General features: G+C 36.2%; 1 protein-coding gene across 2 annotated transcripts in view; it reads left to right on the forward strand.

The window, feature by feature from the left end:
* NTN4 (netrin 4) overlaps positions 1-14,508 on the forward strand; it is a 108,739-nt gene that overhangs the window by 61,250 nt on the left and 32,981 nt on the right. For both annotated transcript variants that reach the window (XM_004417970.3, XM_014780029.2), the window contains exons 4-5: positions 3,438-3,564; positions 5,569-5,757. In XM_004417970.3, the coding sequence (XP_004418027.1) occupies positions 3,438-3,564; positions 5,569-5,757 (316 nt within the window). The remainder of the gene's footprint in view (positions 1-3,437; positions 3,565-5,568; positions 5,758-14,508) is intronic.

Here is a 14,508-nt window from a genome sequence, read left to right on the forward strand (position 1 = left end):
CATTTCCTTGCTCGAAAATCTTCATTGGATCTTCAATACCTAAAGGATAAATTCCAGCACCCTTATGCTGCTGTTTAAAGTGTTCCATGATCTGGATAGAAGCTACCTCTCCAACACAAGCCATCTGGTTTATTTATTGACTATTCCCAGAATGTTCCTTTGGGGTTCTTATCTTGTTGTCTTTGCTCCCTAAGGAAAATCCTATGCACTCTTCAAGACACAACCCCAGGGACTGCACTTAGAAGTTTTATACAGATAGCATTCATTGATCTTGGTCTCTACCATGTTTACTTTAGACTTCTTAACATTTTCTCAAATGTCCTCCTCAGATAGTATTCCATATAATCCCCTTAATAGCAATGATGGATTAGGGGTGGTTTATTCCAGGAATTCTGACTCTAATTTTATCAAATTATTTGTATTCTAGTGTTTTGTACTTTTTTAAAAAATGTTGTAGAATTTAGACAATTACAAAACTGCTTTTCCCACTAATCTTCACAATGCTACCAACTTCTGTCAGCTACGTAAGTTTGCCTTCACTTCACTAAACTCTTCAACTTTGGAAGATTTTTCTTATTCAGTCAATTTTTGTAAAGACTTCATTTTGTTTGAAATCAGCATCTAGTACTACAAGTAAACAAAAAATCATCCAGCTTTTACTGAGATCCTTTAAAGAATCTTACCATGCAGAAGTTATTTGATAAAGAGTTTCTATTTTTTCATGACGATAAGGAATGTTGAATTTAAAAGATTTAATAAAAGCAGTAGGACTGGAGCTTTTCTACCAGAATATATGAAAATTCAGATATCCAGGAGCTAGGATGAAGAGATCTCACTCTTATAGAGCAGTAGAAATTGAATTCCTGCAGATATCCAAATTTAAGTGCAAATTTGTCTTTAGAGCGTGCCTGAATGTGTGAATAGAGATGTGTAGTAAACTCTTAAAACTCCATGAGGCTTTACCTATAAACAGCTCCTAGCAGAAATAGTCACAAAGCAAAGCCCAAGAAAATAGGTAACTATAATTCAACTCTCATTTGGACATTTCAAGACCAAACCAATCAATTGAATCTATAATATTAGTTGAGTGTCTATAAAGAAAATTAACAAAAATTTTTGCAACATCATCATACTCAAAGGAGCCAATTCTACTCTCTTAAAAACATCTATATCCTCACTAATCCCTGGGAACTAAAAAACATCTATAATTAATTTTCATTAAGCACAAAAACCTTATACACAGAAATGAAATTTCGCAAGATGGCCACCAAAATCGTTATTTATGAAATTTTCCAGATTATAACTTTTTAAGTCTCATGTGGCTCATTCACAAGTAGCCTGCAGTCCTCCAAGCCCTGTATATTTCCTGCACTTGAACATCATGTGAGCATAAGGTCCACAGTAGTCATGTAACACACTTGGATAATGCATATGCTATTTCCAGAGTGCCTCTACCAGTGGAACCAAAGACATATATACCAAGAGAATGAAAAGAGACAGGGGCTCCTGGGTAAGAAGACACAACTTACTTGAGTGTTAAATTAGGTCAAGCGGTAGTACATCAATGTATTGGTGTGGCTATTTCCAGATTTGTTAAACTAGGGACTCATTTTGATTCTGGCCACCCTGTTAAGTACATGTCATTTTTAGTAGTTCCTTAACCATTGCAGTCAAAATATTTTAGAGGTATTGAAATAAACTTTGTTCACAGATTCTCCCTAGCCTCCTAGTGCCACACCTTGATTCATTTTGTTTCCTCTTCCTGGAAAGTCTCTTCCCTTCTGCATGTCAGAAATACTGTCCATCTTCAAGGACTGGCTCAAAACCCAATCCCTCTCACGAAGTCCTCCACAGCTGCCAACCTATAGTGATTTCTGTATCTTTTCAATTCCAACATCATTTTGTTTCTTAGGTATTTATTGTCTTGTTTATCTGTAATTTTTGTCTACGTAATTCTTTTCCTTTACCTACATTATACTTTTCTTAAAGACAGAAATTACGTTTTGTAATGCTTTGTATAACAAATATTGCCTAACACAGTAACTCTCTCTAGTAGATATTTATTAAATATTGTTGACTGGTTGATATAATATATTACCTTTATGCCGAGTTACCTTAACCTTGTTTCTCGAGGAAAAAAAAAAAAAGGCCTTATAGATCCAAATTTGGGAACCTCATTCTGAGCTACTTTGCAAAACTTTCATTTGTAAGATCATGACCTCATGTGTCATTTAATAAATGCATCTTGGTACTGGAATTCATGGCAATACTTAGTTATTAGGAAGTATTCCAGATGACCCAAAATATTAATTTTTAGAAATTATCAGTGAGATAATGCAAAAAATATTAAAATTCTCATAAAACTCTCAGATTCCAGAAAATTCTACTAAAATAGTCTCTCTGTGAGAAATACTATTTTTTTTTTTTTGTAGGGAAAGATTCACCCTGAGCCAACATCTGTTGCCAATCTTCCTCTTTTTTTTTCCTCCCCAAAACCCCAGTGCATGCTTGTATATTCCTAGTTGTAGGTCATTCTAGTTCTTCTATGTGAGCCGCCAGCACATGGCAACGGACAGATGAGTGGTGTGGTTCTGTGATCAGGAAACAAACCCAGGCCACTGAAGCGGAGAGTGCCAAATTTTAACCACTAGGCCATCAGGACTGGCTCGAGAAATACTATTTTAATAAACCCTCAACTACTCTGAATTGTGGGATTAAAAGAAAATGCCCAGTCATTATGATAAAATGTATTCAAAGCCTTAAAAATATGCATATTTTGACTGTTCAATTTTACTTCTAGAAAATACATTCAAAATAAAGATGTACACAAATAGTTAGCTACAAGGATACTCGTTATAGAATTAAAATATAATATGTAAAAATATTTAAAAGCTGAAATAACCCAAAATAGGTGATTGGTCAAATAAAATGTACATTGTACAAGGGAACCATTAAAATGTGTTGTACAAAAGTATTTAATGAAATGGAAAGATGTTCTCAATATATTGTTATGTGAAAAAAAGAAGTTTTAAGTATAATTGTACTTTTAAAGTACTGGAAATATATGATTCAAATGTTGATAACGTCACTTTGTGGTGGGATTACAGATTTCTAAATTTTCTATAGTAAAGATGTATTATTGTGTAAAGAATTAAGCAATTTAAAGGCATTAAAATTTTAAGTTAATACCTAGCCATAGCCAGTACCTCAGAATTGCTCATTAGGGTCACATATCCTACAGCCAAGAAAATATATTACTTAATTTTTTCAATTAATCACAAGACAAACTGAAGAAAGGATCTCTCATCTTGATGGCTAACTTCTTCAGAAAAGTGAATGAATGTCATATCGCTAAGGCATATGAGACATAAGATATAAGACATAAAATGTTCTTGCCTAGCATCATTTTTGCTCATAGCTCTTATTTTTGTTTGTAGGTCCATGGGAAGTGTATGTGTAAGCACAACACAGCAGGCACCCACTGCCAACATTGTGCACCATTATACAATGACCGCCCCTGGGAGGCAGCTGATGGCAAAACAGGGGCTCCTAAAGAGTGCAGAAGTAAGTACCAAGCCCACAAAACTCAAAGCCTTCTTTGTAAAGTAAATTTATCTGTGGACTCCTTGTTGTCTCTAGAAACACAATATAAAGTGGTGGGTGACAGCACTGTAACCTACAAAAACATAGCTCATATCACTGCCCACTATGACTTCAACCATTGGAAAAAATTACTGCTTGCAAAGTTGCCAATGTGACTGTTTTGCCAAGAATGTGTTGCCCATTTGCTGGGACGCTTTGTGAGACTAAGCACCCTCCTTGAGAATTTGACATAATAAAAACATGGCTAGACACAAGAGCAACTGAGGATTATGGTGTACAATTACCCTTGTAATTAAGATATTGAATTATAATCATGAAAATAGCTACCTTGAATTTAGCTCTCAAGACAACCCTATAAAGCAGGTGGTGTTAATCCCATTTTAGAGATCAGGAAACTGAGGCTCAGTAAGATAGCTTGCCAAAGTTAGTAACTGATAGAGTCCAGACTTGATCCCAAGACTTCAGACTCCAAATTAAATGCTTTTTTTCCGTAATACCATAATGCATTTCTTTTCACTTATACTTGAAATGACAAATTAGATTTGAAATTAATCCAGTTAGTGAAGAATGAGACTGCATTACTAGGGCTAACTTTGGGTTAAGGTTGGAGATTAGATAGAAGGGTAAAAAATATGAGAGCATCAGCCATGTTTTTCTTTGTAATTCAAAATGTTCAGAGAAATACACACGCCCATAACCATGTTTACACTCACAAACTTCAATTTTACAAGGGTTTAAAGGCAAGTACTGTGGGTAAAATGGTGAGAAGTCTTTTCCCATACATAATTTGGAATCATAACTGATTTATTGTAGTTTCTAGGAAATGTAAAGGATTTCCTCTAAGCATAAATCTTAAATTATCTTATAATGTGCTTTTTAAAGATTATGAATCTGGTCAAAATATCATAACACATCAAGGAAACAATGAAAAACAATAGCACAAACATTTTCAAATACAGTTGACCTCCACGAAAAGTCTGGATTCTTATTCTAAATCACTCATGAAGAGAATCTAAAGAATTTTTCCTAAATTCCTAGAGTGCCATTCTGGTCCTTTCCACAGAAACCAACTGCATGTCTGAATACATTTAGAACACAGGGACTTGTCACTTGGCACTATTGGCTGATAATGTTAGAAATGCCTTTGAGAACTGTTACATAAGAAACACTGCAAGCCTCTTCCATAAGAAAACTGAGGCTTCTATGGGAGACTACCTTGTACTTACCAGTACAACAAGAGCTGAGGAATAGTACTACCTGCCAAGTTACCTACCGTTGTCCAGAAGTTTCCTGTATTTGCAATATGAATTGTCATTTTCCAATAATGCCTGACACCTAAGGTTTTCTAAGCAAGGTCAGGGGACCCACCATGATGACATTGTCCCTTGGGAAGTAGCAAGAATGGAAATGGTGAATTGTTACCATTAAAGAGAGAAAAAAACTGGTGGCCATTCAAATAGGCTTTCCAAAATAAACGCAAAGAGAGAAAAAAACTGGTGGCCATTCAAATAGGCTTTCCAAAATAAACGTCAACCCCGGTTGCTAAGGTAACCGTAATATCTCCGCCGAAGTAGACAGATCTACACTTTGTTGACTTTCAAATATATCGTCAAACTTATTTTTTTAAATAAAAATCGAATATGTCAATTATATCTCAAAAAAATCTATAAAGAAACACTAGAAGAATATATAACAAACTGAAAAAAAAAAACAAAGAAAGAAAGTAGTAACCTATTGAAGGCAAGAGAAACAGGGTAATGGGGATGGGAGACCAGAGTTCTCTATGTATACATCTTTATGTTGTTTTGATTCCTGTACTGTGAAAATGTGCACTATTCAAAGAGCTAGAAATAAATTTTTTAAAAATTACCAATCAGCATACCCTATTTTTAACTGCCTGAATATTAGAGAACCTGTCGTTTTATTTTTAATTATCGGTTTTCCTCCCATGCTTCTTTTTGCCAGCCTGCAAGTGCAATGGGCATGCTGATGCCTGTCACTTTGACATTAATGTGTGGGAGGCCTCAGGGAATCGTAGTGGTGGCGTCTGCAACGACTGTCAGCACAACACGGAGGGTCAGCATTGCCAGCGATGTAAGCCCGGCTTCTACCGGGATCTCCGGAGACCCTTCTCCGCTCCAGATGCTTGCAAGGGTAAGTGAACTCGTGGTTACTGGAAAAAAGGATGATCTGTATAAAAGAGGTGAATCCTTCCATCCTTCACTTGCTGGCCCGCTGGAGGGAAGTCGTGGAATTCTCAGACCGTACATTCACTCACATCAGTTAATTTCTTCATTGATATGGGGCAAGAATTTTCAACCTGTTAGGTGAAAACCATATAATATTCATAAAAATAATCTCCTTTCTCACTCCCCATGAAGTAAAATTGTTTCCTGTAGCACCACATTTTGGAAAACAAGATGATGAATGAAAGAGGAAAAAGAATGATGGAGAGGGAGATATAGTTAAGATTATCTTAAGACTGAATATATGAGTAGAATGTAGACAATGAATGGATTCAAACTGGTGAAACAAGGAGTGGTTACCTGCACTTGGGTCGTTCTGGCTTTCATGTCTACAGTGAACCTGAACACCTGAAAATCCACAGGTTTTGGTTTCATTGTGAATGCACTTTGATTGGTACTGCTCTAAGTTACCCCTGTGTCATAAACGAGTTTAGAACATAACAATAATTCCCACTCTCTCCCAAAATACTAAGCTCTTATAGAATGGGTTCTGCTTTTTTGTTGGCCTAACTCCAAGAAGAGGTTTATTTGAAAAAAGAGTAGAATTTTAAAAGATCTGCTCAATTAATGAGACATTATCTGAAACGTGAATACAAAGAGTACAGGCAGACCTTAAGTAAATGTCCAATGTGGATGAACAGCCCATCTAACTACATGAGTATTTACATGTCTGTCAACTCAGAAATTATTAGATGACAGAAACCACTCAAGACTGTTAATGGAGATTGATGATCATACCCTTCCTTTCCCTACCAAGGACTCCATGTTCTAGCTCAAAAACAGTGACAGGAAGGGAGCAATACAATGGGAAACAATCATTTAAAATCTTGGGTTTTTTTTTTTAATTTAAATGAAAAATTCTATTGCTCTTGAGAAATACGTATTTTTAACATCAGGCTGGAGATATCTAATGAAATTTGAGTGGGCTTGCTTGTTTACAAGCTTTCTCTCCTAAACTGTGGAAGCTAGAGTGTGGTACAGCTCACTTTCAACATTGAGCCCAAAATTTGGATTTGTGTCATAGTATTTCTCTGAGAATTCTATTTTACTCCTGCTCCTTGTTTGTACTCAGACTTTCATTTTAATATGTTTCAAACAGATCTAGAGTAGATGCTTTCCCTGCCCCTTACGGCTGTATGACCCTATGCCAGCTATTGAAGCTCTTTAGACTTCAATTTCTTTCTCCCCGTGGGGCTGTAATGAGAACTATGTAAGGTAAAGTTTGTGAAGTGCTCAGCATGTTGCCTGTCATACGGTAAGCCCTCAAGAAATGAAAACTAGTATTATAATAACTGTTGCTGTCCTATAAAATAGAAGGTGGGAAATAATACCATAGAGTTTCTACTCTTTATTGACTAAAAATACCTTATGTCAAAGATAACCACTTCTTTAAAATCCACAGTAACTTAGGGACTAAAATACAGGCTCCTTAACTCCATGTGCTGACTGAAGCGTCTGCTTATAAAATTGCTTCGATCTGGAGCATATTCAGTCCTAACACCATTTTGTACAGCATATATTTAAATAGATAGATATGTGTATGTATATATTCCATATCCTCAGATCACTAGTAGATATGTGTAAAAATGAGAATTTATGAACTACCAAGCAGATAAGACAGGAAACGAAATTAATTTGTCACTGAGTAACTTGGATAAGTTAACTATCTTATAGGATAAAAGGTAACATTTTCAAAAAGATACTATTTATAGCATTATATAGAATTGACTTGAAACAGTATGTTGTACAATGTACTTAATGTATTCATTTTCTCGTTCCTTCACTCATTCATGGATATATATTGAGTGACTATTATGTGCCAAAGGCTTAAGATGCATTAGGGAACAAAACAAAAATCCCTGCCCTCAAGGAGCTTATATTCTAGCAGAGAAGACAGACAATAAATAAATTAATCAGTGAAGCATGTAGTATTTTAGAAGGTGATAAGTGCTATAATCACCAAAGAAGAAAAAATAAAACAAGTTCAGAGGGATCCAAGGTGCCAGGGATTTGGGGTGACAAGATGCAGTATTGAATAGGACGATGAAGGTAGGCCTCATCACTGGGAAGGTGAGATTTGAGCAAAGATTTGAAGACAGTAAGGAAGTTGGCCAAATATTTACTGGAGAAGAGCATTCTAGGGAGATGGAATACCTAGAGCAAGTGCCCTAAGACAGGAAGGTGCCTAATTTGTCAAAGGAAGAACAAGGAGGTCTGTGTGGCTGCATTGGAATGGGAATTGGTGGGTAGCAGGAGTTGCGACTAGAGAGGTGAGGCAAATAATATGAACCTGTAGGCCACTGCAAGCACGTCAGCTTTTACTTGGAGTGAAATGATGAGCTAGTACAGGTTTTTGAGCAGAGGAGTGGCTGGGTCTGACTTAGTTTTCAAAAGATCATTCTTGTGTTATACAAAGGCAGCTCAATTCATATTGTACTTTTAGCATTTAACTTTAGTTGAAGTTAACAAGCAAACCAGTGGTTCTCAAAGTGTGGTCCCTGGACCAGCAGCATCAGCATCACCTGGGAAACACATCAGAAATGCAAATTCTCAGACCCCCACCCAAACCACTGAATCAGAAATTATGTAGGTGGGACCCAGAAATCTGAGTTTTAACAAGACCTCCAGGTGATTCTGAGGCAAGCTAAAGTCTGAGAAACACTGGTCTAAATGAAGGCCTCCCAAATTTTACATTGGTTAGAGTAAACCCAGTTTCTAACATTTAACTAACATTTGAGCATCTACTATGTGCTGGTATAGCAAATAGCTAGTCATTTTTATTAGCGTAATGAATGGAAGACCAAGAAGAATTCTGAAAGAAAACTTTGAAAGATTGATTGGGTCTAGATTTTAGAGGGCCTTGTACGGTAGCCTAAAAATTTTGGTATTTATTCTCTAGGGCACCAGGAGCCATTGCAGTGATTTAATTAGGAAATGTTCATGTTTCCAATATATTTTACCAGTGTACAGTTCAGATTAATTTGAAGGCATTGTGTATTATTCACTGTATTTTACTTTACCAATTAAATTTTAAGTTGTTCAGTTTGTAAAATCATGAGATGAGTAAATGTATAAAGGATTGTAACAGAGATAAAACTTTTATGCCTAAGTCTTACCCATAAAAAGAGAAAAATAAAAAATTTATTGGCAGACATGGAGCCATCATAAATACCTTTTTTAAATTTTGGTTTTATTATTTTTTTTTACAGTTCTGTGTTCAAACTATGGCTCATATTCTTACAAGATGTAAAAAGGTTGCCAGTGCTAGCTTTTTAAATCCCAGAAAGCTCATGTTTTTAGAGTTTTATACAAAGAGCATGAAAGAGGAGATTAAAAAGTGACTGCTTGTTAGCGATTACTACTTACACAGCTCTTTTAGAGACTTGTGCAGAAGAGGTTTTATAGGTTTTGGTCCCCCAACTACCAGTTCTATAAAAACATAAGCAAAATGTGAGAATGTAGCTAAAACTAATAAGACACATAACTTTTTATTATTTTTTAGCCCATAAAAATGTTTGAAAGTTCTTCCACAGTCAATAGACTTTAACAAAATTAGGACATTTTTAAAGCTTATTCTTCATTCAACAAATTCTTTTTTTTTTTTACATTAAAAAAATTTTTTTATTGAGGTCATATTAGTTTATAACATTATATCAATTTCAGGTGTACATCATTATATTTTGACTTCTGTATAGACTGCATCATGTTCACCATGAAAAGTCTAGCTGCCATCCATCACTGTACACATGTGCCCCTGTACCCCTTTCACCCTCCCCCCATCCCCTTCCCCTCTGGTAACTACCAATCTGTTTTCTATATCTATGTGTTTGTTTATCTTCCACATATGAGTGAAGTCATACAGTAATTATCTTTCTCCATCTTATTTCTTTCACTTAGCATAATACCCTCAAGGTCCATCCATGTTGTCACAAATGGCAAGATTTCATCTTTTTTATGGCTGAGTAGTATTCCATTGTATCTATATACCACATCTTTATCCGTTCATCAATTAATGGGCACTTAGGTTGCTTCCAAGTCTTGGCTATTGTGAATAATGCTGCAATGAACCTAGGGGTGCATATATTTTTTCAAATTAGTGTTTTCATGTTCATTGAATAAATACCCAGAAGTGGAATAGCTGGATTATATGGTATTTCTATTTTTAATTTTTTGAGGAATCTTCATACTGTTTTCCATAGTGGCTGCACCAGTTTGCATTCCTACCCACAGTGTGTGAGGGTTCCTTTTTCTCTACATCCTGTCTAACACTTGTTATTTCTTGTCTTTTTTTTTTTTTTTTTTTTTTGCTTGAGGAAGATTAGCCCTGAGCTAAAATCTGTGCCAGTCTTCCTCTGTTTTGTATGTGGGTCACCACCACAGCATAGCTGATGAGTAGTGTAGATTGGTGCCTGTGATCCGAACCTGTGAACCTGGGCTGCCAAAGCAGAGTGCGCCAAACTTAACCACTATGCCACAGGGCCAGACCCTTTTCTTTTTAATAATAGACATGCTGACAGGCATGTGGTGATATCTCATCGTAGTTTTGATTTGGATTTCCCTAATAATTAGTGATGTTGAACTCCTATTCATGTGCCTGTTGGCCATCTGTATGTCTGCCTTGGAAAAATATCTGTTCATATCCTCTGCCCATTTTTTGAGTGGGTCGTTTACTTTTTTGTTGTTGAGTTGTATGAGTTCTTTATATATTTTGGATTTTATCCCCTTTTTGGATATTTGATTTGCAAATATCTTCTCTCAGTTGATAGGTTGTCTTTTCATTTTGTTGATGATTTCCTTGCCATGCAGAAGCTTTTTAGTTTGATGTTGTCCCATTTGTTTAATTTTTATTTTGTTTCCCTTGCCTGAGGAGACAACATTCAACAAATTCTTATTGAACACTACTGTGTGCTAAGTGTGCTATTTCCTGGGAATTATAACTGTGAGCAAGAGAGACACTGTCTTTTCACAGAGCTTATGTGTGTGTGTATAAATGTATATGTGATTGTGTGTGTGTGTATATATATAGAGAGAGTGGCAACTAGTGGTATGTGTGTGTATTAGATCACACAGGTATGGTCAGTATTGTGTTAGAGAGTGTGGAGGGGAGCACATAGGAGGGGCAGTTAACAAGATTTGAGTGTTCTGAGTTTTGACTTAAGATCTGAGACCTGAAGATTAATAGGAATCAACATAACATGGGTAGAGGTATTCCCAGCAGAGAGATCAACTAATGCCAAAAAGGAACAGAAGGAAGGAAAAATATAGCATATTCTGAGAACTGAAAAAATTTCAGAATGGTCATAGAGGCAAGAAAGAGGAGGAGGACAATAAAGGAGTATGGGATGAGAGCAGTAGAGAGGATGGGTGATTGGCTGGAGGTGCCCTCATCTTGGACATCTTGGTCAATGAGATGGAGTGGATTGAATTACCTACGATTAGTTGATAATTAGTCAATAAGTATCATTTAGTATAATTGCCTGGGCCCTACCAAGTTGATATTTATAGGCAATATCCAAGTATCAGAAGAGCAAAGGCCTCAGAGCCATTTCAGTGAAAACTCCAGCAACACAACATTAAGACATTCCCAAAAAAACCTGAAACATTATAAAGTAATTGTAACGTATTTGTCTGGATTAGTTCCTCAACCCCTTAAGTTGTCACGGGATTCACCTGCATCTGGGCTACTGAAAGACTTGAAGCTAGAAACTACAAAGTCATATTGCTAATCACGCCTAGTTAACAAATATTTACATGGTACTTAATGCACCAAGTAGGGGAATTATGAAAATAACTGATACCAATTTATTCCTTTTAGCTTAATTTGTAGGAGATGGATGGATTAGTAGGGAAGATCTGTATTTCCTTCTTTCTTTCCCCAGACAGCCCCTTGATCCACTGGGTAGATGACCAAGGAAGGCATATCTCCATTCACTTTATGACTACTCCAGCATATGTTTGGGGCAGAGACACCTGTATCAACTTCCCTAGCATGGATTTCCTTACTGGCACCTTCTTCCAGAATATTACTCTGGTTCTTCTCTCCCCTTTTCTGAGCAAAGGGTAGATCCCAACACTTATCAGCACATCCAATTCTTCTCTCTACCTAAATACTCTCCATAATATATTGTTTGATTAGTAATATGTTTGGCAACATTTTCATTATTATTTAGTAATATTTTATATCATTAACTCCATCCTTAGCAGATGTGTCCCTATGTCACCTCTAGAGTTATTTACTCTGACAATAAAATTTATGACAAATAAGTTAATGTACTTAACATTTATTTAGTACCTATAGTGTACCAGATTTCATGCTAGGTCCTAATAGAGATATTGCTATAGCTACAACTTTTCTTCCCATGAGTTCCCACTTTATTTTTATGAGGAAGGTGGTATAAAGAAAACAAGTTGACATTTTAAAAAATTTAAGGGCTGGCCCCGTGGCTTAGCGGTTAAGTGCGCGCGCTCCGCTGCTGGCGGCCCGGGTTCGGATCCTGGGCGCGCACCGACACACCGCTTCTCCGGCCATGCTGAGGCCGTGTCCCACATACAGCAACTGGAAGGATGTGCAGCTGTGACATACAACTATCTACTGGGGCTTTGGGGGGGAAAAAAATAAATAAATAAAATCTTTAAAAAAAAAAATTTATACTATTTCGGTATGTGATTCTATCAACAACATGTACAATGTTATTCAAAATATCAATTTTCTTATATTTATTCTACTATGCTTACCAAGGCAGAAAAGTAACCTGCTACTCAGTGTGTGGGTCACAGACCAGCCCCATTGGCATCATCCAGTTGCTGATTAGAAAATGCAGAACCTCTGATTCCACCTCAGACCTACTGAATCAAATATGCACTTTAACAAAATTCCCAGGTGATTATATCATGTTAAAGTTTGAGAATGCTGCAGAATGCTTTTCAACAAGCACTTCCTCTATAGTTAATTTTTTAAAAAGTTAGCCAGAACATCCTACTCTTCTCTGAGCATTCAAATTAACCAAGGTTTGCATCTCCATTTGTGTGCATATAGACTTAGAATTTTTAAAATGGACTACATAGAGATTTGCTAAGAAAAAAATGGAAACCTGGTTAAACGTTTCTATAGGACAGCATTTTCCAAAATTTGATCCATGGAACACTAATTCCATGAGATGTTCAGAAGAATTATTTAAGGGGAAGTTTGTCTATGGCCTTCAAATTTAGGAAATGGTGAATTAATCAAAGGTTTCTTTACTTCAGGATTTCTCAGAGCCTTTAATATGCCAATGTTCATTATAAACCTCTTATAGAGCTTCAAGGTGTGTCTCTCAAATTTAACCAGAGAATGCTTTTCTTATAGAGCATCTGTGGGACCAGTGTTGTATGGAACACAGTGGAAAATGTTGCTATTGTATAGTAGCCATATCTATACTTCACTTGGGAAGACACATCCTAGAAGATTCCGTCTGTATTATTTGTTCCTGACTTAAAGTACTAGTGCCTACAACTGTATATCAAAGAAATAATAAACTCTATATTTCTATCAGTGAAATAATCACAAACATAATAGTAATTAAGCCTGGGCAATCTACAGTCTAATGGACTGCCAGCAATGATATAGGAAAGCCCTTCTCTCCCTTATTTCCTAGTTTATATTTTCTCAGGAGTTTGGAATCATTGAAAACCTGAAGCCGGAGCCCAGACAAAACTTACTAGAAGTATATAAATTATACCTCAATTTATCTCAGGAAACATTTATTGAGTGTCTCCTCTGTGCCAGGCACTGTGGTAAGCACTAGGTCTGTAAAGATGAAAAAGTCTTTCCCAAAAGATCTTACATTCTGGATGGGCAGAAATTTACAATAACAGATCATTTCAATACACTCTGGTGCTGGTGATGATATAATAGTAACAGCTGACATTTATTGAGTGCCTATTATTTTCCGTTCACTGTTCAAATACATTAATATGTATTAATTCATTTAACCATCACAAAAGCACTTTGATGTAGGTACTATTATTATTCCCACTATATGAGGAAAGAATAATGAAAGAAATATGCCGACAGCCCTAGGGAGAGTATGGGGGTGGAGTGAAGGCAATTAAGGGGAGATTTCCTTGAAGAGATGCCTTCCATACTTCTTTGGTAGCTGTTTTTATTTTTCCCTTTAAAAGTGCTAAAACACAAAGTTTGTCCTACTTTCTGATCAATGATTGCCTTTTTTGCCTTTAATGAGTTGATCTAGAAAACGAAATGAATTGGTGTTATTCTTCTTTACAAAATCTGCTATACATTTAATAGAATAGTTAGCTGGGCACATGAATTCACTCAACAAATATTGGTGACATTAATCTTGGGACTCTGTTTACAGTTAGGTAGCTAGCTCCCTGCCAAATAAGCCAAGGACTTATTGGCCCCATTGATGTTCCAGGCTATTTTTTTCCTCCCACTCCCCTGATAAACACTATGCTAAATGCTATGATACTTATATCTACACTTTTAGTTGATGGTCATAAATTCATCAAACCTGAATAAACAGGGCCCTGAACCAAATCTACTGGCCGGTAGATTTATTCCTGTAAGCAATTAAATTATCTCTGTTCTCACTTCCTCTTTATTTCAACCACAACCAGAGTCTACTGTGGCACCCAAACAATCAACTACACATTTCCA

Source organism: Ceratotherium simum, chromosome 25 (assembly GCF_057802395.1).
Source record: "Ceratotherium simum simum isolate JZ-2026a chromosome 25, ASM5780239v1, whole genome shotgun sequence".
Lineage (NCBI taxonomy): Eukaryota > Metazoa > Chordata > Mammalia > Perissodactyla > Rhinocerotidae > Ceratotherium > Ceratotherium simum.